At 40.1% G+C, this 27,523-nt stretch overlaps 1 protein-coding gene across 1 annotated transcript; it reads left to right on the forward strand.

Moving 5' to 3' along the window:
- The first annotated feature begins 2,590 nt into the window (after nt 1–2,590).
- On the forward strand, nt 2,591–25,307 carry LURAP1L (leucine rich adaptor protein 1 like). Its single transcript, XM_072860970.1, has 2 exons — nt 2,591–2,815; nt 24,933–25,307. The coding sequence occupies exons 1-2, from the start codon at nt 2,591–2,593 to the stop codon at nt 25,305–25,307; spliced, it is 600 nt and encodes a 199-aa protein (XP_072717071.1).
- The last annotated feature ends 2,216 nt before the right edge of the window (nt 25,308–27,523 follow it).

Raw genomic sequence — 27,523 nt, forward strand, 5'->3', positions numbered from 1 at the left:
GCGGTCACGGCACCAAGCCTGTCAGGGTTCAAGGAGCGTCTGGATGATGCTCTTAGTCATATGGTTTAGTTTTAGGTAGTTCTGTGAGGAGCAGGGACTTGCACTCGACGATCCTTATGTATCTCTTTCAACTTGAGATACTCTGATTCTAAAATGAAGATAGAGGATCTGTCCCACAGGACGAAAATACAATTTAGACACTGTTTGACGTACATGTTTTTGTTTACTTAAAGAGAAACCGATTTCCCTGAAATGCAGATTAGTCTACCAAATCTGGTAACCCTGAAGATTTAACAGGGTGGCTTTTAACATAGGCATATTTTTTTATCTGTGTAACTCAAGAGTAAACCCGTTGACTTGCATGCTGTTATACTGATGGGACATGAGAATCAGGCCATCAGATAGTAAAGCATAAATTCATGAATGCATAGGGTACATTATATAGTTTACTTTCTGAATGTTGCTCCTCTGGAACAACAGAAAGGACTTCTTTTCATTATTTTCAGATTATTTACAGTAGGGTTCGGGGAACTTTTTTATCAATAGGAACACTTTTTTTAAACTAATATGAAACTTTGGATTATTTCTTCTTCCATTTTCATTTTAAAAAGCTTGATAATTAACGTAACTTGAAATCTTAAAAAAAAATTAATCTTTCAGATCTTGTTTTAAAAAGTCTCTTCAAAAAGAAAGCTTGAATACAGCTGAATCATGGTCTTTTTTATAGGATGCTTACAAGACAACCCTCCTTTTATAGTTCAATATTGTAGCAACAGTAATATAAACTTAAACTTTTACTTAACAAGATGTTCATAGTTCACATAGGAAGAACTTCAACATGATCCTTGCTAATTTACAGAATGGCACAAATCAATATTAATATTTGAGGTTATAGAGAAGCTGTTCTCCAAACATCCACAGATTAAAATAGAACTGTACGACACATTTGGGGGTGGTGGCAGTAAGGAGGATTCTGATTTTGTGTGTGTGGCTGCTTTCGGCTTTCTTTTCTGACAAGAATATTGAAGTTTCTTTCTGTCATAACTAAACATTCCCAGCAAATATGAGAGACATAAATGTCTTTGCATATGTCTCAAGCAAAGGATTTCCAGATGGTCTGATTATATTGATGCAATAAGGGTCCTGGCCTAAAATCAATGCCCCTATAAGATTATCACAAATGTCTGTGGGATTTTTGTTTGACTGTACTAAACCATTGCAAAGTTCTCTGATCAATAACTCTTAGATTTTAAGACACTGATGAAATTATTTCACAGACAACATCCAGTTTGCTGTAACAATATTTTGTTTTCCCAAGCTCACCACACCACTTTTTCTGATTCTAGTTGCTATAAAGGACCTGGCACCCGAACAGAGTGGCTGGCCTCACTCTCTCAAGCCCCCTGACATGCATCAGCTACAGGTCCACGGATGGGGCTATTCACACCTCAAGTTTCATGCATAAAAGGTTTTTCCACGCTGTGACAGGTGTATGCAGCAACACCCCAGGCCAAGGAGCAACAAGGCACTGCCAGCACTGCTATCTGAACGGCCAGTGCATGCCTCGCTATCAGTTACAGCAACTGGCTCAGCTAGTGAACTTTGATTTTTAAAGAGGAGGAAGGGAGTACAATATTATTATTATTATTATTATTATTATTATTATTATTATTATTAATAATAATAATAATAATAATAATAATAATAATAATAATGAGGCGGGGAGGATGGAGGAGAATCAGCCTGCCTGCAATAAACCTGTTTGACAAGTGGGAATAACATTCACACTGTACTTATACCTATCCCTGTTAGAAAGTGATCTAGGGTCACAGAGCTCTGGAGACTATTTTCTCTTTTTTTCACTTTTTCTTTTGTCTTTTAATCTGTTCTTTACCCTCTCCTCTCCTCTCCTCTCCTCTCCTCTCCTCTCCTCTCCTCTCCTCTCCTCTCCTCTCCTCTCCTCTCCTCTCCTCTCCTCTCCTCTCTCCTCTCCTCTCCTCTCCTCTCCTCTCCTCTCTCCTCTCCTCTCCTCTCCCTTTCCTCTCCCTTTTCCCCGAGGGAACACGCTGTTCCCGAGCCCTGCCCGGGACCTCCCGGGCGGGGGGCCCACTCCCCGTCGTGCGGGGGCGCCTCGCCGCGGCCGCCGTGCCGCGCCTCTTCTCCAGGCATTACGGTAGGAGGGCCGCGCCGCGCCTCTTCCACCTGCCAGCGCGCTTTAAAGTTGCAGCCGGCCGAAACGCGCGATGACTCGGATCCCGCTGCCCGGGGCGGGCGGGCAGGCGGCAGCAGCCGCTGTCTCCCGCAGCCGGAGCAGGGCCGGGGCGCTGCCCCGCGTGGCTTACGGGGACTTTTTCTCCGTCGCTCCCGCCTGCCTGGTTTTGTCTTTCCACCCGGTGGCAAAGGAGGGCCGGGGAAGGGCGGGGGAAGGCCGGTTCGCCCAGGAAATTCCCATGTCTGCGGCGGGTCACCTGCGCGGCTCGGCCGCCGGCCCCGGCGCTGCCGCGGATTACCGCGCCTCCGCGCCCCTGCAGCGGCCGGGCGGCCGCGGGTAGTGCCAGCGCCGCCGCCGCGGGCCGCCCCGGGGTGAGCCATGGAGCCCGGCACCCCGCCAGACCTCCGCGACGTCGAGCAAAAGCTGGGGCGCAAAGTGCCCGAGAGCCTGGCGCGGCCGTTGCGCGGGGAGGAGCTCCCGGGACGCCCCGCCGCCGCCGCCGCGCCCGCCCGCGGCCCCGCCGTGGCCCCCGGCCCCCGCCGCCGCCGCGCCGCCGCCCTGGCCAGGCTGGAGACGAAACTTCACCTCCTGCGGCAGGAGATGGTGAGTAGCCGGGCGCCGGCCGAGGGGCCCTGCGGCAGCGCTTGGGGCGTTTGCAGCCCTCCCGCACCGCCGCCTCCCTCCCGGCGGCACTGGCCCTCCGTGGGCAGCGCTCCCCCGCAGGGCCGGCCGGGGACGGGGACGGCTTTCCCGCCGCCCTGAGGCCCGGCCCCGCTGCAGGAAGGTGGTGCTGCCCGCCCCCGGGAGCCGCCGCCGCCGCCGCCTGGCATCTCTCCGGTCCGGCCATGCCGCGACCGCCGCGGGCCGGTGCCGCCGGGGTGTTAGCAGGGAGGCTGCAACCTCGCTGCTGCTGCTGCTGCCGCTGCCGCCCAGGTGAGGAGGCCGTTCAGCTGAACGGCGTGCAGGGCGTGTGACTAGTCGGCTCTTTTTCTCGCAGAGTGGCAGTTAGCTAGTGACTCGCTGTTGGCTTCTGTTCCTCTGCCAGCTCCTTAAAAGTACTGAAAGCTGGTGTCTCAATAAACAAAATAATGCACTCCTCTCTCTCTGTTGTAAATGCATTTTCTGCATCCCACCTGTTTCCTGCTGATGACTTGGACCTAAAGAGACACTGGGTGTTTTCGGGCTGAAAATTTGGCCTGGTATTCAGTGACTCAATTTCCGGACATTGGTCTTCAGAGACTTTTTTAGTTCCAAACAGACAGTGCAGAAGATGCGCAGTAATTCTTGAACAAACAACTATTTATAGTTTGGCTGAGAGGGTTTTTTTGCCAGTGGTCTGTGATGGGACTGTGCTGTATTTAGTTCAGAACTTCTGACTTGTTTACTATCTTAATGCAGGTGCTTGTCCTACTTTGTATGTCACCATCTCAATAAATTTATTTTTTGATGATGTCATAAAAATGGCTTTCTTTTTTTAAGGCAAACCGAAAAACACTCTTTGCAAGCAAGTGAGCAAGCAACTAGTGAACACTCAGCAGATATGATTCTGACAGTGCAGAGTATTTCAGATGTGCAAGCACAGTTGTCTTCCATTTTTATTTGTGAGGTCCCAGAAGACTCTTTTTGGTAGCAGTTCTTTCCATAGCTTTTGCCACTAAGCTTATTTGAAAACAGTATGGAATTTGATCTTGTTGGGATGAGGATTTTGCTGGCAACATGTTGAGATGACTTTATGCAACTATCTTGGAACTCAGCTGTTTACAGCAAACAAAGCGATCTCATCCTATGTGAACAAGTATAATGCCATACCATCAGTCCCTGTGCAACGTTACATACGTATAGGCAAAAGGTGGGTGGCTTTGTAAAAGTTTTAAAAGAATAAGCTTGTTAGGAGAAAAGGGAAATCAATAATGGATATTCTGAGAGTTAATAGCCAAGATGGTGACCTTAATCTTGAAAGGTAATTTATAAGTCACAGTTGCTATTGTATGGCTTCATATGGTTTAAGAGATCCTACAAATCAAACTATCAATGTGTTTTAGCATAATGATCACTGTGAATTTCAGTTTTAACACTAAGTTCCACATTGTCAGCAATCTCATGTTTATTTTTGAATTTTAAGTTGCACAAGAGTTGGAGAGTGACCTGCAGGTAGCTTATAATGTAACACTGTTAGGGATGTCAGACTGCAAAGGAAACAAATAAGGTAGCCAGAGTTCTTGGCATGACTGCCTAGACATGTCATGACGGTTAGGCTTATTAAGGGTGGGAAAAAATGAGTGACTTGCCCTCATCACCCTTTCCTTTCAAGTTGGTCTCTTCACCTACTTTACACTTGCAAGTTTCATGTCACAATCTTCAATTTGCCTTTTCTTCCTCCTGCCACCCGGTTTCCTCCCCGCCCTCAGCATTAACGTGGTTTAGTCCCAACATCCTTGACCTCTCCTGTTCCTTGTCAGTTCAATGACTGACTGACTTTCACATCTGAACTCATTGCTCATGCTAAGTAAGGGGAGTTCTGTTACACACCCTTCCTCTTTGACTTCTAGGCTGTGTATGCCCGTTGAACCACCAATATAATGACTATTTTTAAAAGGTGAAGTATTGGTACTCTGTCTACATCTTTTTCGTGCTCTCAGCTGTCTTCTGTGATCCAGAGCAAGAAAGTGAACTATCTTCCTGGGGTTTTCCTCTACTCTCTTTAGCAATTAAGGATTTTCCTCTATCCTTAAAGTTTTTTCAGGTTATTAAACTGTCACTTTCCCCTCTGCAATTTTCTTTGTGACATTGTACAGATCTGATCAATTTAAAAACAATATCAGATAAAAATCACACTGTTTCTTTCTATGTTTCTTTCTCCTTTTTCTGCACATCATTCGTAAAACAGAGCCAAAACTTCTATCTAGCTTCTTATTTCACACCTCTTTGTAGCATATTATTCTTTGGCTTTGCTGCAAGGCCTAGGAGGCCTTGAACATGTAGAAAAGTAGTTTGTAGCTGCTGCAGTAGTAAACAGATGAAAAAATGGAAAAGATTAGAACATGAGAAAACCAAGTATCCATCAAGCTATCTTTTTCTAGTTGCGCTGTGATGGCAGCTTCTGCAGCCCACTCACTGAACTTTGGGTAGACACATCCGTGCTTTTTTTGCTTGCTTGCTTCAGACTTGAGAAAAACTTTTTGTAAGCATTTACAAAACAAGGTTATTCAGGCTCTTCTTTTCTAGTCATATAAAAAAACTTGACACTGGTTACTGTGCTGACATCTTGATCTTTGATGCTGAGCAGTGCTGTCTCATTATCTTCATGTATTCTTGTTTTTGTTAATGAAGATATTTTGGACAGATGTGGCTATTTTCTGGTTTGTTTGGTTTTTTTTAAACTTGGCTTTATACAAATTGTGCAATTATGCAGCTCAACTTCTGTCCTTTCCCACAGCTATTGTTTGTCACAATGACTGTGCCTGTGCTGACAAATTTCAACTAAATCTGACAAAGTGATTTTATAGATGTTTTGACTTATCATTGAATTTAAATCATGGTGATCCCAAAGCTCTTGACTGTGCTAAGGATGTATTTTACTGTTAACTACGTTTTCGTGTCTCTTTCCAACTCATAGCTACCGTAAAATACCTCTGTGTTCGCCTGACATCCTATTGTTTGGCCCCTGACAGTAAAGAACAAGGGAAGCATACCTGAATCTGTTTGTAATGCTTGGGAGTAGACACCAAGCCGTAGCTCAGGCAGTATATAATCCTTCCAGTGACCAGAGTAAATTCAAACATCCAGGAGTGGAAGTAGGTGAAAGTTTTTGTTCATTTAAAACTGGAGGGCCATCTCCTTTTCTGTCACTGCACACTTTGTCCTTCCAAAGAAATTGGTCTTCTGTTCTTCCAGCCATCTTGTATAGGAGAAGCCAGCGCTTATCTTGCTTCAGAACAAAGTAGCGATATCTGTTGGATGGGATACCTCTGAGGAAGAGAGAGATGGTGGAAGCTTTGAGAACTCTCTCTCATTGAGTTGCCATGTCCTTGGGCTGGAAGAGCATGAAATGGTGGAAGTGGTTACCCCTCCTGTGTCATCTGCTGTAGGGGAATGTTAAGAGATAAGCATATTGTTGTGTCAATATTGACTTAGACATGCTGGTTTTGACTGTGAGTTAAAGCACTTGGTGGATCAGTGATGTGTATGCGTGGCAACTGTACATCTGCTGGCTAAAGGCCTTGAGGCTTGCATCTTGCTTCCTCAGATCCTTTTGCTGTTCCCAGGGTATGGGTCTTTTCCCCTCAAGCCTGATTTTGCTGGTAATCACTGGAATCACACACCAAGCACCATGGAGTATCTTTCTTGAAATATGGACCTGCTTGGACAGGCCTCCTTCCCCTTCTTTACCTTCAGTTTTCCTCACCGAGGCCATGATGGAGACTGTGTGGGATCCTGAAGACCTTTGAGGCATGAGGCCATCAAGTAACAGGAGAAGCAAGATGTAATTGCCAGTGTGGATCAAAACACTGTGCTCTGGTCAGCCTAGGATGGGATGAGTACCTCCTACTAGCAGATGTGCCCTTCATTCAGTGTGAAATTTGTCAAAATGTTAATGTTAAACTCCTTCCTCCTGTGGTATTTTAGGTGGAATCTTCCATTGGGGGATTGATAGTAACCCTTTATAGCTGCAGCCCTGTTTTTGGTGTACCATGCTTCTGAGGTCACCATTCAATACATATGACTTCAATAGCTACACACTACAGTAAATAATCAGTGAGGTTTGTTCTGCAGTTCCCCTTCAAAAGCCTCATTTCTCCTTCACAAGTTCTGGGGTTACTCAAAGGGAGATTTTTGTCAACACCTGAAGAAAGAGTGCATTTTTTTTTCCTTTTCATTCAAAAGTTTCCCAAATCAACTTTTTATTGCCTCTTTGAAAGCTAAAAAGTTAAACAGAGTATAGTCTGCATTACATGCAATAAAAAAAGAAATAGCATGCTTTGCATAAAAATGTTTCAGGCAGAAAAGGTAAACTGTGTCTTGGAAGTGAGGGGTAAATGGCAATGCTGGGACTTCTAGATGAGATTCCTTCCAGTGAACACTGTTGATGATCAAATATTGTTAATGAGTTTGAAGGCCAAACTGGGTATTCTGAGTGCAGCACTTTTTAGGGTGAAGGGATAAAGAAATTGAAACAATCCTATTGCCAAGAAGCTGAGTCTGTCAGATTCAGGCTAAAGCTATTTGAGCTGGAGACATATGCCTATGCTCTCTCATTAGTTGAGTTTTCTTCCCCTTTGCTCTCCTAGTTCTATTTTAGTATAACTATTTTTAAAAGGCTAATTAACATGGAGCCCTGACAAAATGAAGCAGAACTAAAAGTACTTTTTACTGATTGGAATTAAGGCAAATATGATCATTACAATGCCAGTCCTTCTCTTATTCTTTGCTTTTTTTTTTTTTTTTAAACACATCTTTAGCGTGTAACTGAAGGTGCAGGTTGGAGGACAGAGCTGCTGTAACTATTCTACCAGTTCTTAAGAGTCTGAACAACTTCAGATTTGCTTAGATTTATTAGATCCACAGTTGTGGGGGGTCTCCCTTTATTAGTTTATTTAAAGGACCTTTTTTAAAAAGTTAACAACTGTGACTTGAAATATCTCTTTAACACATGCTGTAGGTACAGGCTGCTGTACATTCACTGTTTTGTATGATAACATCAATTGACGCCAATATCTGGTTCAGTGTGTCTAGTCAGCAGTGCAAAGCTGTGTATTAGATGCTGTTTTTCTATTAGATTAATTGGAATTTTTGCTTAAAAACTTGATTGAAGATAAAATCTTAAATATAAAATTACTAGTGGCTAAGCCTCAGGCCTGTGTAGGAGGGTTTGATTAACCTTGATTTCTTAGTGAGCAGTTATTCAGTGAATCCCTAAAGTGAGGCTGCTCTTAGAAGTAGAAAGAAGGCATAGAGAAATAGAAATGAACTTATTTCCCTAAGTTCTCCTGAAGTTCATTGAAAAAGCTGGTAATCTTGGATCTTGCTAACGAGTTCTCTCCTTCATACCCTCTAATTTGCATGATATGGTAGAGGAGTTCGTAATTTTTACATATAACGCAGATTGGGCAGTGACATCAGCATACTTGAGTTAAAAGGGATTTGTAGATTGATCCTTAGGCAAAATGATCAAATCTAGCAAGAAAAAATTGCAACTTAATTATAGTACCAGCACTTTGCCAAGTTTTCCATCTTTTCAGACCATCTTTGGAAGGACGAGGTGAACAAGGTTATTTAAATTAATGCATATTTAAACATATCTTTTGACTGGCAAATCTCACCCAGTGCCTGGCAAAAGGATTTGAATTGTGGAACATCTCCATGTAGTAGTCAGTGCTTATGGCCATTCTCATTCAGCTATAGCAGCCACTGAAGGGTTTAAGTCCCCAGGAAGTACAGATGAATATGTGCTTACATTATTAGCTACTGCTTGACCAAGAGTCTGTGAAACATTGCTGATACCTTACCTAGCAGCATCAGTGTGAAATACTTAGCAGTACAAGTGCTTCTGTCTCATGTATGGATCGTCACAGCGGTGTCGGGGACACTTCACTCGAGACTTCCAGTTAGACTGCCCATGTACAGATGAGACTTTTGCCAGCTCTTATTGCAAAGAATATATATTATCATTTCATGATGTTTCTTTCCTGATTACTTTGTTTCAAGGGTAGAAGAAGCATTTTGGCTTTGAAGTTGCTTTTCAAAGTCTCATTGCTGATAATTTGTAATGAAAAGACATGAAGACTAAACCCCTTCTGCACAGAGCTCTACAGTTCAAGTGACTTATAATAGCTTTTAGCAAATAGATTACAAACTTTCTGATGAAATCAGCAGAACAGCATGATTTTCACAGGATAGCCCAGACTAGAAGGGACCTTGAAGATCATCTGGTTCAACTTTTCATGGGAAAGGGAGCCTGGATGAGAATATTCTAGCACCCTGTCCAATGGCATCTTGAAAACCTCCAGTGATGGGGGCTCCACTATGTCCCTGGGGAGGTCGTTCTAGTGATTGATTGATTGTCCTCGCTGTAAAAAATTTATTTCTTATATCAAGATGAAACCTCTCCTGGTGCAACTTGTACCAGTTGTCCCTTGTCTTCTCCACGTGGCTCCTTGAGAAGGGATAGCCTCCATCCTCTTTGTAGCAGCCCTTCAAGTACTGGAATACTGTGATGAGGTCGTCCCCGCCACCCTCCAGGGAGAAAAGGCCTAACTCCTTCAGTCTTTCCTCATAAGGCAGGTTCTTCAGCCCTTCGATTGTCATCATTTTGTGTGGATACTTTGGTGTGGATACTTATGGCTAACAATAATTGAAAAGTACCTTTTGTGTGTGAGCAGGAAAAACTTGAAAAGCACAATACCAAATACATATATTGGACAGAGGTGATGGCCAACAAGTGCGTTTCTACTCTTCGATACTTTGTTTTCCCTAACAGTAAATAGTTAAAGAAAAAGAATACATTTTCAATTTATTTTTTAAGGGTTACAAGATCCTTTGTCTGTTCTCTGCCTTCAAGCTCAAAACGTAGTCAAGTTTCCACAGTGGACATGTTTATTTCCTATGTGTCTCATTTCTGTCCATGTCCTGGAAGAGAGGCTGGACACTGTAATTTGGAGCAAATGAGGATGAAGTTACAGGAGTAAAAAGGCAGAGGATCTCAGCTGTTGAAAAGCCATTGGAATTTAATTAAATTCGGTGCAGTTTCTCTCTTGGATTTTCACCTGCATTTATAACCATGGAAGTTGGGCATCTTACATGTAAGCAGTTCCAAAAGATGGTTCTCAGATTACTGTTAGTAAAGATGAAGACCTCTGAACAGAAAGTTATGGGCATTCTTATGATAAAAGGGAAACTTTTTCGTTGCAAAGGCAGACTTGTAGCATTTGTTTTCCAGCGCTTACTCTCATAAGTGGGGCTGCTAGTTATAAGCATTTGCTTGTAGTGGATTACTTTTTGCCTTCATTCCAGTTGTTCTCTGTGTTGATTTTTGCCTTCAACCACCCACTTATCCTTACTGTGTAGTAGGGCAACTGGAGTGTGAGATGGCATCAGTGTATTATTTAGCTTCTTAATCTGAGAAGTCTGTAACTATTTGGATAGCAATGCTAAGGCCACCTCAGATCAGAGACTGTCCCCTACACAGTCTGTAATCTTGTGTATAGATATTTTTAAATTCTTACTGAAACACAGGTAGCAAGCAGTGCTTGAAACTTTAGCATGGTTTTTGTGAATGCAAACCTTCTGTACTGGAGATATATAGGAAAGTGATGACTTTATAAGCTGTGGTGACTCAGAAATAGCTTAACTGAATATTACTCTAAAAAAACTGCAACAAAAATGGCTTTTTGCAGGCTTGTCAGAAAGCTATTACATTATTTACAATGCTGAAGGAACTGTTAATTGCAGCTGTTAAAAGCAACTAAAGAAGGAGGCAGGAGAAACTTGAATTTGGACTGAAGTGTGAGCATGTCCATCAACACAGCAATTTGGAAAAGCAAGATTACCCAGTTTTGGCCCATTAGTTTACTGAATGCTGAGGGGACAAAAAAAAAAAAACAACAACAACCCAGACCAAACTCTAAGACTTTTGTATGTCTGGTTTTCTTGTTAGGAAAGTCTGGATGTATTTTGGTCCCTTAGGCTGTTCTGTCTTGCTGCCCTGTGGCCTTGTATGAACTGTAGTTGTTTTCAAGCACAGTTTTGAAATACCATCCTTGTCATTGGATAACTTCAGTTCATGCCGAAAGGGAATCATAAGAATTTTAAACCTGTGAATCTTGGTCTTTTGAGCCATTTAAGAAAAACACTTTTTTCTGGCAGATGGGATAAGTTGTTCAAGGACTAGAGAAGGATTGGAGAGAGAACTGGATAGGAGTGACTGCTACAGAGTTTGAGGAAGAGGTTGAAACATTTGTTCTGAAATATATAGCTACAATAAAAGCCAAGGAGGAGATTAACAATTAAAACAATGATGTTTCTTTAATGAAGAAGATAAAACATTCCTGAACATCTGTACTTTGCAGTTAAGGATATGACTATGAGGGGCTCTTCCTTCAGCTGAATGGCTACAAACCAGATCTAGCTGGGAAACCTTCTGTGCCTGCACTCACCATAGTAATGCTGATTATGAAGTAGTAAGCCTTGCCCTGAGGGTAAGTCGCTTTCTGAGCTTGATTTTACTCTGTAACATGATGCACGGAGCCATGTGAGTATACAAATGGCCTTGGTATCCCTAGAGCCAAGTATGCTCTTATTTTGAGTCTACAGCAAGCTGTAGCTGTGCTAGGAGTAAAACCTAGAATGACAGAGACAATATTTTTGTATGCGTCCATTGAAACAGTTGCATTGTAATCCACATGGTATTGCTATTTCTTTTCCTGTGGTAGATAGGTGTCTGACTAGGATATTTAATTCAGTAGTTGTTGAATTCACAGCTATGTAGTGGCTTCTGTCAAATTAAAACATCACTAAGGATTGTGCCTGCAACATGTCTAGACTCTGTTTTGTAAAGTAACCAGTATTGGAGGATGTGGTGTGGAGAAAGATTTTAACTATACTTATTGAAGTAATCTTCCTTCTTTTTCACAGCTTTTAACATGCTTTCTCTTTGTTATCAGTTATTTACAGCTTAGGTGTCAATGCATGTCTTTCCATGTCTGTCTTTGTCTCTAGTGAGAGCTGGGTTGTGTCCAAAGTGACCAGTGGGCCCAGTAGGTACATCCTGAGATGTTCTCTTCAACAAGTTCTGAAAAGCTGTTCAGCCATGTACCTGAGCAGTTTGCAAGCTTCAAGGGATGCTTGACTGTGTTGGGGAAGTGTTCATGATAAACAACTGGAAGGAACCCTAGTCTGGAGGGTGACCAAAATACATCCAGAGGGTCTGTAAGCCACCTGGTATTACAGCTTTGTATAAACAACACAGCTCAAGTTTTTTCAAATCTAGAAGCATATTTGGGTGGTCAGTTATTTCAGAAATATCCTGTGCTGTGTTCCAGCGGTGAGTCCCTCTGGCTGCCTACCTGCAGATGAGCATGTGGAATAAAGTGTGTCTGAGGATTCCCCTCTCCAAGTTGCTCCAAAGGAGGTTTCCCTCCTTCTGTAAGAGGAGGTAAGGAGAGGACACTAGGGAGTATATATATGTCAGGTGTTAAAGTTAGCTACTCTGTTTTTTCAGAATATGCAACCTCTCCTAGAGCTTCTGTAAATGCAGAGAAGAGCAATACTGGCACAGCTATGCAACCCTGCTCTCAGCAATCTAATCCTTCTCCTCCCTCCCCACCAACCTGGCATTTTTTAATACTTATGTTTTGTCAAGGGAATGGTATGGCACATTTGTTAATTAACAGGAAACACTAGCTAAGCTGCTAGGAGAAGTTATCTGAATGTTTCATTTGCTGTGCTGTAAAATAAACTCCTCGCGCTACTGTATGGCCCCGTTGGGTGCAGTGTCAGGTGAAGTGAAAGCATTTACTGCCTGTAACAATGCTAAATTGGTATTTAACTACTGGGAGTTTCAGATTTTATAAACACTTCACTGGCTTAATTTGTAATTTTGTTCGCTGTTGTTAGATACCAGCTGCATTCATGACTAAAATGCTTCCAGAAGGAGAGTCATTTTACTGCATTGCTGCTATGGCCATAAAACCTACCTATCTCTAGGTACAGAAGGAAGCACACATCCAAGAATTATAATGTAACAAATGTGTTGAGTGTTTCGAAGCTCCCACGTTTTTATTCGGAGGTAGAAACAAAGGTAGAACAGCTCTGTTGCTTTGTATTTTTCTGAGTATTATTTTTTTCTGTCTTCCTACAGAATTTCCACTGGTTTAAGGAAATGTTCTATTTGAAATGATTGCACTGCTTTTTGTAACTCAGATATGTGCTTATAGCAAACAATGGACATGACTGTCATAATACTGAGTGTTTGCTGAAAAGATTTTTTAATCTACAGAGCTTCAGATTCTGACCTTGACCCTTCCAATAATTATAAATGACTAGGAAAAACAGTCCTGACAGCAAGGAAGAAACTGTGAAGCATTTCTATGTAAGCAGAAATACGATCTGCATTGGTTTGCCACCTCTTCAGAGAACTAGTGAAGTGAATATCTGGCATCCTTCCTGGGATGAGACTAACACGTATGTTTGGAAGGTGCCTGGAGAAGGCCTGTTCCAGCCACATTGCAAGCCTGAATTTGTTCTCTAAGTTTGGCTGCTAATATAGACTGTTTTCTCTGTTGCGCAAAGCCAAATGATGTGTGTTTAGAACAAAGTACATGATGATAAAACAGTGGCAATGTAGTGTTTTTATGTCGTTTGGTACTGAAGAATCCTTTCCATGGGCAGGAAGGTTTTCTGACTAACAGAATTTGGATGGGTCTGCGCAAAAACATGATAACTTCGAGAAGTCATTCAAGGAGTCATTGTAAACTCTGACTACAGACTATTGTTCTAGTCTTCTCACAACTACACAGTTATGAGAGGAGCGAACATGAAGCCAGAGCAATAATTTTTAAGAGGACTTTGCCTGATCCGTGACTGCAAGAGCATTTTGCCTTCACAGGGTGACTTCAACCACTGTAACTGTTAATGGGCTATCCATATGTCATAGGAGAATTGTGCCATACACTGAAATGTTTTAGGCTCAAGAGGTGGCTTGTGGCAGGTTCCTAGTGTTATAGGGTTTGTAGGAGAAAACTGTAAATCCTGCAACAGTAGAGGAGAAAGCCTCTTTGCAAGGGAAGAGCAGTACTACTAGCATGCCAAAGCAACAGTAATTTTCTTCAACTTCAAATGCCCATGGAATTTACATACTCCTTCATTAGCGCCTAGCACTAGTTGCTGTGACTGGAGCAACGGAGTGGAGGCACGGTTGCTGTTTTCCCCATAGGCAGATGAGGTAGTTCACAGTGACCACCAATTCATATAGCTGGGTATGCTTTCACCAGTGCAGGGCAGCAGTCCTCCCATTTCAGGGGAAAAAGAAATGCAACCCAAACAACAATACGATGTTTAAGCTTTTGTCATTTCTCTCTGTAATTTTTATTAATTGGTACTCCGTTGAAGTTTAATGACAAAATTACTTCAGAAGAGCCCTAACCAGCCCTTTTCAAATACAACTGTGCTTCTCCAGTCCCACTCTGTTGTCTCCCAGATTTCCTTATCTAGTTCTCTCACTTCCCAGGTCATTCTTGATTATTGGCAAAGGCCATATTTGTCTTTTCCTAGACATCTGGTGCAAGTCTTGCACCTTATTTCTGCTCCCCAACTAGCTTAGTAGCTAGTATTTCCTCAGTAGAAGGAGAAATGGGAAATGTAACCATGACCTTGATTCCTTCCCACTCTACTCGTACCTCTGGTAACTGCATTGCTAGTTATGATTAATATTCTTTGCTGAAATAGGATTAAGCCACACTGTCCCAGTAGTCTGCAATGTAGAAATCTTTGCTAAGAGCAGGTTTAGGTATTAAAAGAGCGATATAACATGAGCTAGAGTGGTGTAGGAGAAGCTGAGGTCTGTACCACATGATGTGGATGATGGTTATTGGTCAGAGGAGGGATCAAATAATATGGAAAGACTGATACCTAGAGTGCCTGGTTTTGCCCTGAAGTTTATAGTTCATGACTGATTACTGCTGCTACCTTCTCCTGAGATGTCCTTGGCTAGAAGTATAGGATTTCTGTTTATTTAATTTTTAATATATGCTTTCGCATTATTACCTGGATAATCATGCCTTGTGACCTCCAGAACGTATTACTGCGACGTGTTCTGTAGGAGCCAAAAGGGCTGAAAAGCTGCAGCTAGTATAGCCTGCAGCAGCCTGCTTGGCTAGTTGTGTTGGCCAAATTCAGCATTTCAGCTTGCTAAAAATGGTACTAGCCTCTCGTTTGCTTCTAGCTTTTTAACCTGGAGATTCCAGATGCAGGTTGGCTGCTAGCTGTTTGATACCTTCTTAGTGGGTGAGAAAGAACTGAAGTAGTTAACTATTTACAGATATCTGGAAGTTTGTAAGGGTATTTTTTGTTGAAAGATTAAAAATAGGCAATTTTGCTTCATTTTATCTGAAAGATCTCAAATTTGATAGTACATTCAGATGGGCACAAAACCTGTGTATGAACTATATTTTAGCAGGATGGTGATTACACCAATGGGGAGATTTGGATGAAGTTTTTTGTTTAAAAGAAAAAATAAGGCTGAATCTGAAAGGCATGCAAAGTCAAATAGTGCACAGATTAAACTTAAGGAAAAAAACCCAAACCTTATTTGATAAGATGTTGACTCATTTTTATTCAATAAATTTGAAAAGATTTAGCATTGAAACATGATGTTCATGAATTTTTCATAGGGAAAAAACCCCAGTGATCAGCATATCATTTTCTAACTCTATTAAAGCAGTTCTAAGAGGACATGTGATCACTTAGAATTACAAGGCTGCCTTGAAGTTCCTTTTTGTTCTTATTCAGATAAAACCTCAGTAAATAGGGCAGGAGTTTGCCGTTAGTAAAGATTTCATTGTTAGATTAAAAATATGCTTTTAACAGGACCTACCCAGGGTCAGAATTTGAATTCTGGGGAGATTCAGACAAAGATTTGAATTTTTTTTTTTAATCTTACATGTTTCCCCAGTGGTATTGCAAAGCAGACTTGAATTTCAAGAAAGTTCAGAGTTCTCAGTAGTAATGTTGTCGTGTCTCCTTTCTGATGTAATGAAACAAGTTGGGGGTTTTTGTTGATTTTTTTTTTCCTTTTAAAAGTAGTAGTGAGGCAAGGATCACTGTTTTCTCAGTAGAAGCAACATTTTCAAACTTTGGGTATACCTGTAAGCAAAACCCATGATCTTCTTTCACTTTTATTTTAGTTCTGTGCTTTTGAGCATACTTACACAGTGCCAGTATAAAACTAATTGATTTTAAAGGGATGAGCAGGTCTGGAGTGCTCATTAACCAAACCTAATTCAGAAATGAACAGATACTTTATTCGGTTTTGCACTGTATTTTTAAGAGCATGTTTTGGTCAAGACAAGCATAAATAAGGCAGAGAGTGAAATCCAATGAAAAAAAATCTAGATGTGCTATTGAGCCACAGTGCTGCCTCATGTTGGTGGGAAAGACACATACAGTCCTGCGTTGTGACTGGTGTCCAGAACATGTTATAATGATGCTGTGATGGTCCATCTGCTGTTACACTTTCTGACACCCACAGACGATTGTTACTGCTGCATATTGACCTGAATGTTTGCAGTGGTATTATCTTGTTTGTCAACATATGTGGATCCACAGTATGGATTTTTCTAGACATTTTCACCTCTGTCATAGTAGATACATTTCTAAGGTCAGATGCTGCTTTTATGACAGCAGTATGGGATATTTGGAAACATTCAGGAAAAATTTCCCATAGTATTAGAAGCTTTTTGCTCCTCTTAAACCCCTACATTTCCTCACTGCTCCCTTTCATGTTTATTCAAGCTTTAAAATATTCAGGACCTTCCTTTTATATTCATTCATCCTTCTGAGCCTGGATGTTTCTCTCTCTGAATTCTGTGGTGCTTCTGTATTTAAAGAGCTAGTTTAGCATTTATTTTATTTGGGCAGGAGGTGATGAAATAGGAACTTAACTAACTAACCTTTATTTTTTTTCCTGCTACTTGCTGTCTGATGTATAGCATGTTTCTCTCTGATAATTCTCATCACATCTACTTAGTAGGTATTTAAATTGTTTCTTCTTTTTCACAGTAAAATAAAAAATGGCCAAAAAACTAAAACAAACAAACAAACAAAAAAAGATTTTCCCCCTGAGAATTTTGTGTTACACTTAAGCATACTTCAAATAGTATAATGTTAAAAAAAAATTTTACCCTACTGAGTGAATGATTCATGCAAATCATTGAGATTTTACTAGGTATTGATGCAAATGGCAGGCTGCCTACAGAAACTCCACAGAAGAGGATCATGCACATTTCAGGGAGGTGGAAAAAGGCCTTGAGATCCACTTTTTTCATTACAGAGATAATGTAATTAAACAATTGCACAACTTGGTGGTATGTATTTTGCTGTCAAGTCTGAAGAGGATCAATTAGTATGTATAAAATAAATATATTAAAATAGGGTGTTATAAGAGAAATGTAAATCACCAATACTGTAATTTCCTATACCAGATGATAACCATACTAGCATAATATTTTGTTCATATATTTGCAAGAGATGTCCTTGAAACCTGTTCATTAAATTATTTAAACTCATTGCTTACTGAGCTAACTTGCTCCCTCATGAAGTTGCTGTGCCTCCTGATTATTCTGGTGGTGGCTCAGATCTGACCTGCCCACTTCCTTGCTTTAGCTAATGGATGTTTGGTAAGCTCTGCTTACAGAAGGAGAATCCTCTTCTGGCTGATTGAATCACACTGTCTCTTTCTCTTTCTCCTTCCTAGTTAAAAAACACTGTTCACAGAGCTGCGTTATGTTGCTGCCAAATTTTACAGAAGGACCTGTAGAAATATTTATCATAAGCATTTGGTGCAGGATTGCACTGGAACTGCAGCAGGTTGAAACAAGATCATGACTAGGCTAGAGCTTCTTTTAAAACTAGCAAGGTTGAGGGTGCAGACAGAAACTGAAGACAATGACTGCTCACTTTCTGAACAGCTCAGACTTTAGTGATTGCAATGAATGCTGCCTAAAAATCTGCTATGAGTGTTTTAACAACTTTGGAGTCTTCAAGAGAAACAAGAGTATAAATAATCTCTTTTGCAAAAGAAGGCAAAAAGTAAGCAATCAAGACTGCTTCTGTAACTTGCCACAATGTTTTTATTGTGACTCATTACAGAGGTGCAACTGAGAAGGGTCAGTGTAACTTGCTCAGTTTGCAGAAATAAACTAGATCAGCAAACTGCAACTACAAATCAACGATGGGTCACATAAATTTAGCTTCTGTATACATAGCTTTTGTACGTGTTCCCTCATTGTCTGAAGATTACTACAAGCCTGAAAAATATGAGGAAAGAAATGGGAAAATGTTCCAGCAATACATTATAACACAAGTCCATGCTGAAAGAAACCAGATGCACAAAAAGCTGTTAATCTACATATATCACTGTTGACTGAAATTTAATTTACCTAAATCAGTGTGAGGTAAATCACAGTTGGACATACATGGCATAATGATGAACACTGGAGCACCTGCCTTGACTCACTGACAGTCTAATCTCTGCCAGACTTGGGTCACCACATCCATTGTTTAGGCCTATGAAGAAGCTGAAGAAATGAGAGCTCACATACGTTATCAGGTTGATTGGCTTAGCTTGAATTATTGTCGTACCTGAATTAATCCAAGCTAGTTGTCTTTGCGCTGGAGTGGACGTGGAGCATTCCCACAAGCAGTTACAGTTCCACCTGTGTGTAGATGATCCCTTCCAGCTAAAGATAGTAAACCAGTGTTCTTGTGCTCTGTCACATAAAAGCTCCCTGGCTTTTTGGCAGGTGATGCTGAAGATTGTGTTCAAATTCAGAAGTCAGTCTAGGCATTCTGCTTTTTCATCTTGATCCTGAAATACCATTGCCCAAAGTGGCTTAATTATGTGAAGAAACCAATGCAAACATCCTGAATCAGTGGGACAATTTTCAAGTAGGTAGGAGGTTTAAAGTCATGCACATGCATATGTGCTAATGAAAGTAGGATGGAGCTCATGCACAGCCCATTAATCATCCTGTGTGTTTAAGGAGCAGACATTTGTCCCTTATCTGTCATTTGTGTTTTAATTTTAGACATGTTAAATGGAAAAAAAAGTATTTCTTTTACTCGCTGGTGTTGAGAAGTTATTGCAGTATCATTCTGAGCTTGCCAACCTTCAAGTGGCACACTTCATGCTTTATGGTGGTTGCTTAGTAAACAACACCTGTGTGTGACCACACTCATCCCTGTTGTAAACGTCTTAGCTCAGTGACGCCAATTAAGTAATGCTTGCATTCACATATTCTGAATTTTGGACTTTGAATAGGTTGCTTATGGTCTTTTTAGCTTGTTATTTATATTTTCTCACAGAATTGGTTGATGAGGTGTTATTGATGAGTTTTATATCCTTTTATAGCTGCTTACTAAATTTGTATCTTCATAATACTCAAATAATTCGACATTGCCAACCAATGTTTATTTTATTTTTCACACTCTAACCTTTCTCCTTGGGAATTAATTTTCTTAGTTACCTGAAAAATTGTTACTCAGTGTTTGTAATAGCAGAACACCAGGAGAAAGTGGAATAAGGTTAGCTTTTGTGAGGAAAGAGAATTCTCAGAATTCAAAACAAATTATTATTTGGACACTAGTTGTTAGATTTTTTTAAATTTTGTTGTTGTTACATCTCAAATGATTTCATGGAATTCATTTCCCATTCCGTGGGAAACTGAGGTAATTTGCCTTTAAAAAAAGAAAGGGGAGGTAGGCACATAACCAGGTAACCATAAAGCTGTTTATCCTGAATGACATGGGAAATAGAAGAAATTGAATGGGAAATGGAAAGCTGTCTCTGATGCACCCTCGAAAAAGGAAAACAGCAGTAGCATTAGTACTCCTGAACCATAGTGGTCACGCACACCTCTTTGGCATGGAAAGATTCTACTGGTTTGAAATTCTGTTTGTAAAATGGGTGATAGAGATGGGTATGGCAGTGTTTAACAACAGATGGAATTGGCTCCAGTGCCCATTTCATCTAACCTCTTCACGTGCTAATTCTCTTCTGCAAGACTGCTCACGCACTGAGCTTCTGAGTGGCTTTCAGTGGGGTACTGTATTTTGCTACTGTTTCCATCCAGCTTCCATTTATTGTGGAATATCTGTCCAAAATTATACTGCTTTAGAAACACAGATTCCATAGTAGCCAAGCCTAGATCAGTGTTTGAGTCCTGATCAAGATCCTGTGCAGAGCAGATCTTCTGAGCTGAGTGACTTAAATAGCTCCCTGAATCTATTAACCTGTAAGTTTAAGATTTTGTGTCTTGTAGTGACTTATTTCACTGTGCTCTGGCGAAAAGATTTGTCTTGAAGGAAATACCTGGTTATTCAGGCTCATTCATTTCCTTTCTTTTTACTAGTGGGCTCTTTACAGCACACAACATAAAGGTGTTGAGGAAAAAATGAAACTAAAAATAAACTTAGGAGTATCTTTTCCTCAGACCACATTTTATGGTTACCATTACTATCCCTGCAGACTTCCTGTAGTTAAAAGAAGAAGCAGCAGCAGCATGTGACCCCAGGAATCTGAAAGAAAGTAGTCTGCAGAAAGGAACTAGAGTTGCAGACAGCTTTGACAGATTAAAAGCATATATTGAACAGAATTTCTAGCTTTGTCATTTTTGGAGGGGAAGGGGACCCACTGTGTTTGGAGCCGACTGGAAGCTATGTCTGCAGAATGTGCAGCAGGAAAACACAAGTCCATTCTGCCCGTAGTCCACATGCGAGTGTGACTTTGATCCAAAAGCCAAGTGACCAGGCTAGGGACAGCTAATGCACTATTCTGGGTGGCTGCCAGGAAGCGATAATTGTCTTTCTTAACAGCCCTGGTCATTAAGAGTTTTATTCTAAAACCAATAACCTAGTCAAGTCCTTTTTTAAAAACACTGTATATATAAAAATAACATTAATATTTTTATATGTCTGTGTATACATATATGTACACAGATGTCCATATGTTTGTATATATATAAATTCTCTTGAATAAATTATGACAATGTTGCATAAGTTATTATGGAAGACCGTAAGCAAGGCTAGTTGTATAAGGAAGAAATATCTTGTTAGAACAACCAATATGAGAGGGAGGGAGGCACAGGCAGGTGTCTAGGCCAGTTATCCCTTCCAGACTGAAGATCTGGTTGTGTCTGAATGCTGATCTGTTTTGTCCACCTAGGCTACCAGACTGCATTACTTGAAAGATGCTCACTGTCACTTTAATTTCATTATTTTTTCTTGCCGTGACTAGGTGTTTAATGTTAAACATTTATGATCCTTCCTGGGGATCTGCACTATTGTGATTATACAAACTAAGCAAAAAGATATAAAAGCTAGCCTGTAATCAGAATTTCTTTTTTTCTTTCTTGTCACAATTAATTTCCTCTGTACACCACAAGTTTGTGCTGAGGACTGATACATGCTCACACACACCTTCTCTATGGTAGTGCTGTGCTCTACCTTTAACTCAAAATGCAGCTGTAGAAACTGTTCTGAAATACCTATATTAGCTATGTCACACTCTGTTTAGATTATTTCTGAAATGCACCTGTTACTGTGCATAATGAATGGAGCTGTCAAATATGATGAGATTTTATTGCGTTTGGTCCCTTTAGTTGAACCATCTTGGAACTGACTTTTTTACTCCAACAGTTACATGGGCTGCAGCTACATAAATGAGTACGAACTAATGTGATTGTGTCTGGGCTAAAGCAGGTAAGAGGCAAGAAATGTCGTAGTGACATTTTTGTGTTATCAAGAGTTGATGAAGTTAACCATGTTGAAGAAAAAAGACACTTGGTGGACTACTTTTTAATGTTTGCTTTAGGAAAAGCACACTCTTGATAGGGGAGACTTGGGACGACATTGTAGCTTGGAGGAAGAGGACTCAAGTACGCAGGAATGCAAAGAATTACTCCCAGTAAGGCTGTTCCACACAAATGCTGAAGCTGTGGGTCTATTTAGAGCAAAAAATGATTTCCTGTGAACTGAATCTGAAATATATGAGATGTCTACTTTATCTAAAAGGGACTGTTTCATTAGAGGCGTATTGGTGCTAGCTCTGTTAAACATTTCCTTAATCAGCCTTTTGGGAAATGTGCTGTCTCCAAGCTTGCTTATATTCAGCAAGTTGCTGAAGTCTGTAGTTGCATTTGAGACGTCGGGTAATTTGCTGCTTTCATGACAGCCTAGTTGCTGAGCAAATGGTTTATAGTGATTAATGGGTAGGAGTAGAGGAACTGGCTTGTGCAGGAGGGCTACGGAATGGTCAATCTGTTTTCAGAACCTCACATCTGAAACAATGATAGATAGGTAGTATTGTTAAAACTGTGAATAGTAAAGCTTTTTTGCACAGTACCAGGTTAGCTATGTTAAATCCTGTGATACTGGATTGAGGATAATTCATAAGTCATTCTGGGGACTGGGGAAGGAGACTGGGAATACAGATGAGAGTTGCATAGTCCATATATTACTAGCAAAGCTTGAAATATCTTTGTGTTGGGTTGACCCTGGCCAGTAACTAAGCACCCACCAGCTGCTCAGTCACTTCCCTCTCCCCCTCCGGTGGGATGGGGGAGAGAACTGGAAGAACAAAAGTGAGAAAAACTCATGGGTTGTAATAAAGACAGTTTAATAAGTGAAGGAAAGAAAGAAAAAAAACAAGTGATGCAAAGTCAGTCACTCATCATCTCCCACCAGTAGACCAATGCCCAACCAGTCCCCAAGCAACAGCTACATTAGAAAGACCAGACGCACGTGTTTTATTGCTGAGCACAACATTATATGGCAGGGAATATCCCTTTGGTCAGTTCTGGTCAACTGTCCCAGCTCTGTCCTCTCCAAACATCTTTCCCAGCCCCAGGCTACTTGCTGAGGGTGCAGAGTGAAAAACAGAAAAGGCCTTGATGCTATGCAATCACTGTTCAGCAACAGCTGAAACACTGGTATGCTGTCAACAGTGTTTTAGTCACAGATATAGAACACAGCACCATACTGGCTGCTACAAAGCATCCCAGCCAGAGCCAGTACAATCTTCTGCAGTATCTAACAGAATAAAAATACATTAAAATAACTTTTTGAACAACCATGCCAGGTCAGTGTAATTTAGGATATTGAGAAGATGGCAGCTGAGTATAGAAAGGACCATGTCCAGATTGTACTCTTGGCAAAACAAGATAGAGTCTTTGCTTCCTGAGAATACTGATTCCATTCCAGTCCATTGTGGATGAATGGTACAGGTGCTATATCTCTGTATAATTGTGGACTTGGAGAATAGCATAAAATATCTATTGTCTGGCATAACAGATCTTAATTTTTTTCTTCCTTGTTTCTCAGTTGAGTGAAGACATTGAAATTTTCAATATACTGTATTGTCTTTTTTGAATTAATAATCTGAAAGTTAAGATGTTAGTGCCCTATGGAAGAAAAAACATGTAATGTATGTGTATATATCAGACATTATGGCACACATATTTTTGTAGAGAAGTACACTGAAATTATATGCAAGGGAAAGTATCTTCCAAATGCATGTATTAAAGCAGTGACATATCTGCATGTAGTATGCTTGATTAGTACAATTAGAGGATGTAAGTACATGTGATAAAATATGACACAAATTACATGCTGGACATGGTATCCCTATGAGTTAATCTGAAATGACTGGCATCTTTTTTCCAGTAGTTTTAAGCACACATGTCCTATGTTGACACTATGACAAAAGTTCATCTAGGCAGAGGTCTTACACTGGAAGTGATGAAACTGGAAGTGTGTCTGTTGTGATGTCAAACATTTAGTAGTGCTGAGGTGCTGTTGGAAAGGGCTGGAGAGTTGATTAGGTCACAAACTAGCATTGTCTTCTCACAGAATGGATGGAAGTAGCTTCTGGCTCTCCACAGTTATTATGGTCAAACACAGAATCATCTTCAGTTTGTCAGACTACCTTTTCAGTATTTTTACTTGTTTCATGTGATGAATAGGAGGTCACACATTTTTTTTTGCCAATACTTGTGATGTTTCAGATGAAAAGAAAGAAGCAACAAATAAAACCCTTAGGCCTTACCTTTATGTGTCATCTCATTGTGGAAATTTGAGTAAAACAGTGGTTTATAAAGTTTGACTGTTAAGGAAAACGTGAAGTCAGTTAACTTAAATATATCTGTGAAATGCAGCACTGTAATATTCCACTGTGCTTCACCATTAACACTTCTGTGTGTGTGCATCAACCACCACAACTAAGTTGGAAAGTAGGACTTTGTGCTTAATGTGTATTTTTTATTTAGTTTTTTTTTCAAATTGTTGCTCTTTATGTTAATCTATAATAAGTGGTTGACTGTGAACTCATCACCTCCATCTAATAAGGGTTTAAATAATTTGAAATTTACAGTTTCAGTAAGTTCAATATCTCAACTCTCAGACATTTGTACAGCAGCTTGCAACATAAACGCAGGTTATTGTGAAAAAAAGTTAAAAGTCCACAAGCCTTTTTCCAAATGATGCACTTCTGAAAATTTTAGATCACCCAAGTAGCCATAATAAGAATAATTTGGGGTGAATGCTTAGCTGCCTGGATCTGCTAAGTAGCTTAGAGTAATTGTAAATGGAAATGGGTTTGTGTCTTGCTTCTCCGAGTAATGAAAAGCTATCCCCAAGAGTTGTCATAGCAGCTGTGTTTCTCATCTAAATAGTATTGTACTAGTGCGTGTACAAGTCTTGTCATTGACTAGCATTCCTGTTAATGGACTGCTTATGTAGCCTGATCAGGTTCCCACTTGAACTTAATTGAAAGTATTAGTATAGCAATACTTTTACTTTTTTTTCTTTTACTAATTATTTAAATAGATTTGTCCTAGGTGTGAAAAGTGGATTTTTTCTGTGATTTTTTAACCCATTCATTGCCTGCAGCCTGCTATCTAGAGTTTGATTTTGAAGGAAATGAGTAATTTTTTTAATCACTTTTGCCTTGTAGGTTAATCTCCGAGCCACTGATGTGAAGCTTATGCGTCAGCTACTCATCATCAATGAAAGTATTGAATCAATCAAGTGGATGATTGAAGAGAAGGCCATTGCCAGCAGAGGTAGCAGTTTGAGTGGCAGCCTGTGCAGCTTGCTGGAAAGTCAGGAGACATCCCTCCACGGCAGCTGTAACAGTTTACAAGACTGTAGTGATGGACTGGATGGAATATCAGTGGGGAGTTATTTGGACACCTTAGTGGATGATGTCCCTGGTCACCAAACCCCTTCAGATATGGACCAGTTCAGTGATTCTTCTATTATGGAGGACTCACAGCCTCTGCACAAGCATCCCAAAATTGATTCTGATGAGTACTACTGTTTTGGTTAATAAAAACAAGTTCCAGTGGGACACAAATGCACTTGTACTTATCCTTTTTCTTTGCTGCTATTGTATTTCATGTGCAAAACCCCCAAACTTCTCTTGGAAGGAAAACATAATATGATACTTTAATTCCACTTCATAACTTTTCTGTTGCTTCTAATACATTTTCTCCTTGGTGGGTTGGGCTTTTCTCCTTCTCACCTTTTCTTTTTCTTAATTTATTGTCGCAATTTTTCTTTTTTGTTTTATTTTTTTACAATGCTGTATTTACAGGTCTTTAAAAGTGGTGAAGGAAAAGCTTTATCTTTAAAATGAGACATCAGGGAATGAGAGCAACAATTTTGTATTTGATGGCAATAAAGTATCTTCTGATAAATACGTGTTGTGGTAAATTTTCTTGACTACCAGGTTTGGCCTTTCCAAAGACACTGTTCTTATTGAGCCTTAAATCTGAATCTTGAATACCTCTACAAAATAATTCTCCTTTTGTAAGCAATGATACTTGATTCTGTTAAGCCATCTTCACTTGGAATATAAAGTATCCTAAATTTTTCTGTGTGGGGTTTCTTTCTTCTTGAATGTTCTCATCCTTCTTGTCTAATTATGATTTTAAATTCTGGGCCTCATTGGTGTCTTGCAGTAATACATTCCAATACTGGAAGCTCTGCGTAAGAGTTTATTTCATTTTTGTGCTTCATACCTTTAATTTTCATTGAACCTTCTGTTTTATAGGCATAGTCTATATCTGTAAAAAAATGAAAGAGGCATCCCACATTGAAAATATCCAATTCTAATAGTTTGGATACTGAACCAAAATTCCTCAGCAGAGTTATTTTAAAAATGTAATTTAAAGTCTTGACAATTTTTACCTTGAAATTTTGAGGGATTTAGAGGGCACTGGTGAAACATTTTACCAGGCAATGTCCTGATTTGCTTTTGTATGCACACCCTCATCCTTAACAAGTTTACTTTGTTTTTACCAAATATTATTACTTGGAGTTCACTTTAAGCTTTTTGTGCCTACTGGTACAGCTGAGAGCTATGGCTAGTTATTAATATTGGAAGCATCTGAGAAGAAAAAGAGGAACAAACTCCTGTGTGGAAAGTCTCTGGCTTTGAGACTCTCTGGGCCATGCTTTTGTGCAGAAGATTAGGAGGCAGATTCTTCTTTTAATTGCTTCAGAATCATAAAGAAACAAGATTTTATCCTTCTACAGTAGAGAAAAAATAAGAATAAAAGAAATAAAATTGAACTGGACACTTTAAGAGGGTAATGAATGTGTATTTCCAGCTTACAGATAGTGAAAGAGATGTTGATACTTACACATCATCTAAAAGTGTCCTGTCTTGCCATGTCTGTATTCCTACTGCCAGCAAAGCATGAAATTCCCTCACTGAAGAAACTAATGGTTGCCAAGTATAGTACAGGCTCCCTATTTAAAATATCTTTTACACATTCTGATGGAATAAAGCTAGTATATGCAGCAGTTGACGTATGTTGGTTTGGTTCATTTTGGGATAAAGTAACAGTCAAATAAGGTTCTGCTCTTCCAAGCCATGTTTCCATGGACCTGCCTTGTCCAGTCTTGATCAACACCAAATTTGGAGAAAAGGTAAAAACTGAAGAAATTGAAAGTGGCAATTTGTGCTTTGTGGTTAGCTCCATTACTTCTCAATACAGTAGATGTCCATGGCCCTCAAAATGAAAAAACAAGATATGTATATTTTGCTTCGGACATCATGGTTTATTCAAATAGAATGAGAGTGAAGAAATGTGTGGTTACCAAGAATGAGGCTTCTCATTTCAACTTCGGAGATCAACCAGGATATTGCAGATAGCTTGAAGGAAAACAGAGGCGAGCCCTCAAATGACAATGCTGTGCTGACTTAATATTTTTAGGTTTTTTAATTCCTTTCCCAGCTTATGACTGCTGGACATAGTTTGAAAAAAAAAAGTTTGAAGAAAAAACCTTGGAAAAAATTATTTCTCAGTGTACCATTAAATAGAACATCAACTGTGAATTCAAAATAGCTTTTATTACTTTACTTTAAATTATTTGAATCTAGGGAACAGAACTAACTCCCTGGTGTTATACTGTGACTCTCTTGAAAGTTTTTCTACCTTTATTGCTTGGCGTGCAAGTTAAACATTGGGATGTATACTCCTCTGAATGTAATGAATGTGCAATATAGACAGCCTTTTCTTCTCCAACTGAGATTTT

This window comes from Ciconia boyciana, chromosome 4 (assembly GCF_034638445.1).
Source record: "Ciconia boyciana chromosome 4, ASM3463844v1, whole genome shotgun sequence".
Classification (NCBI taxonomy): Eukaryota; Metazoa; Chordata; class Aves; order Ciconiiformes; family Ciconiidae; genus Ciconia; species Ciconia boyciana.

Coding starts and splice junctions, on each gene's coding strand:
- LURAP1L (XM_072860970.1), top strand. CDS start 2,591: ATGGAGCCCGGCACCCCGCCAGACCTCCGCGACGTCGAGCAAAAGCTG. Junction 2,816..24,932: donor ACCTCCTGCGGCAGGAGATG/GTGAGTAGCCGG, acceptor TTTGCCTTGTAG/GTTAATCTCCGAGCCACTGA.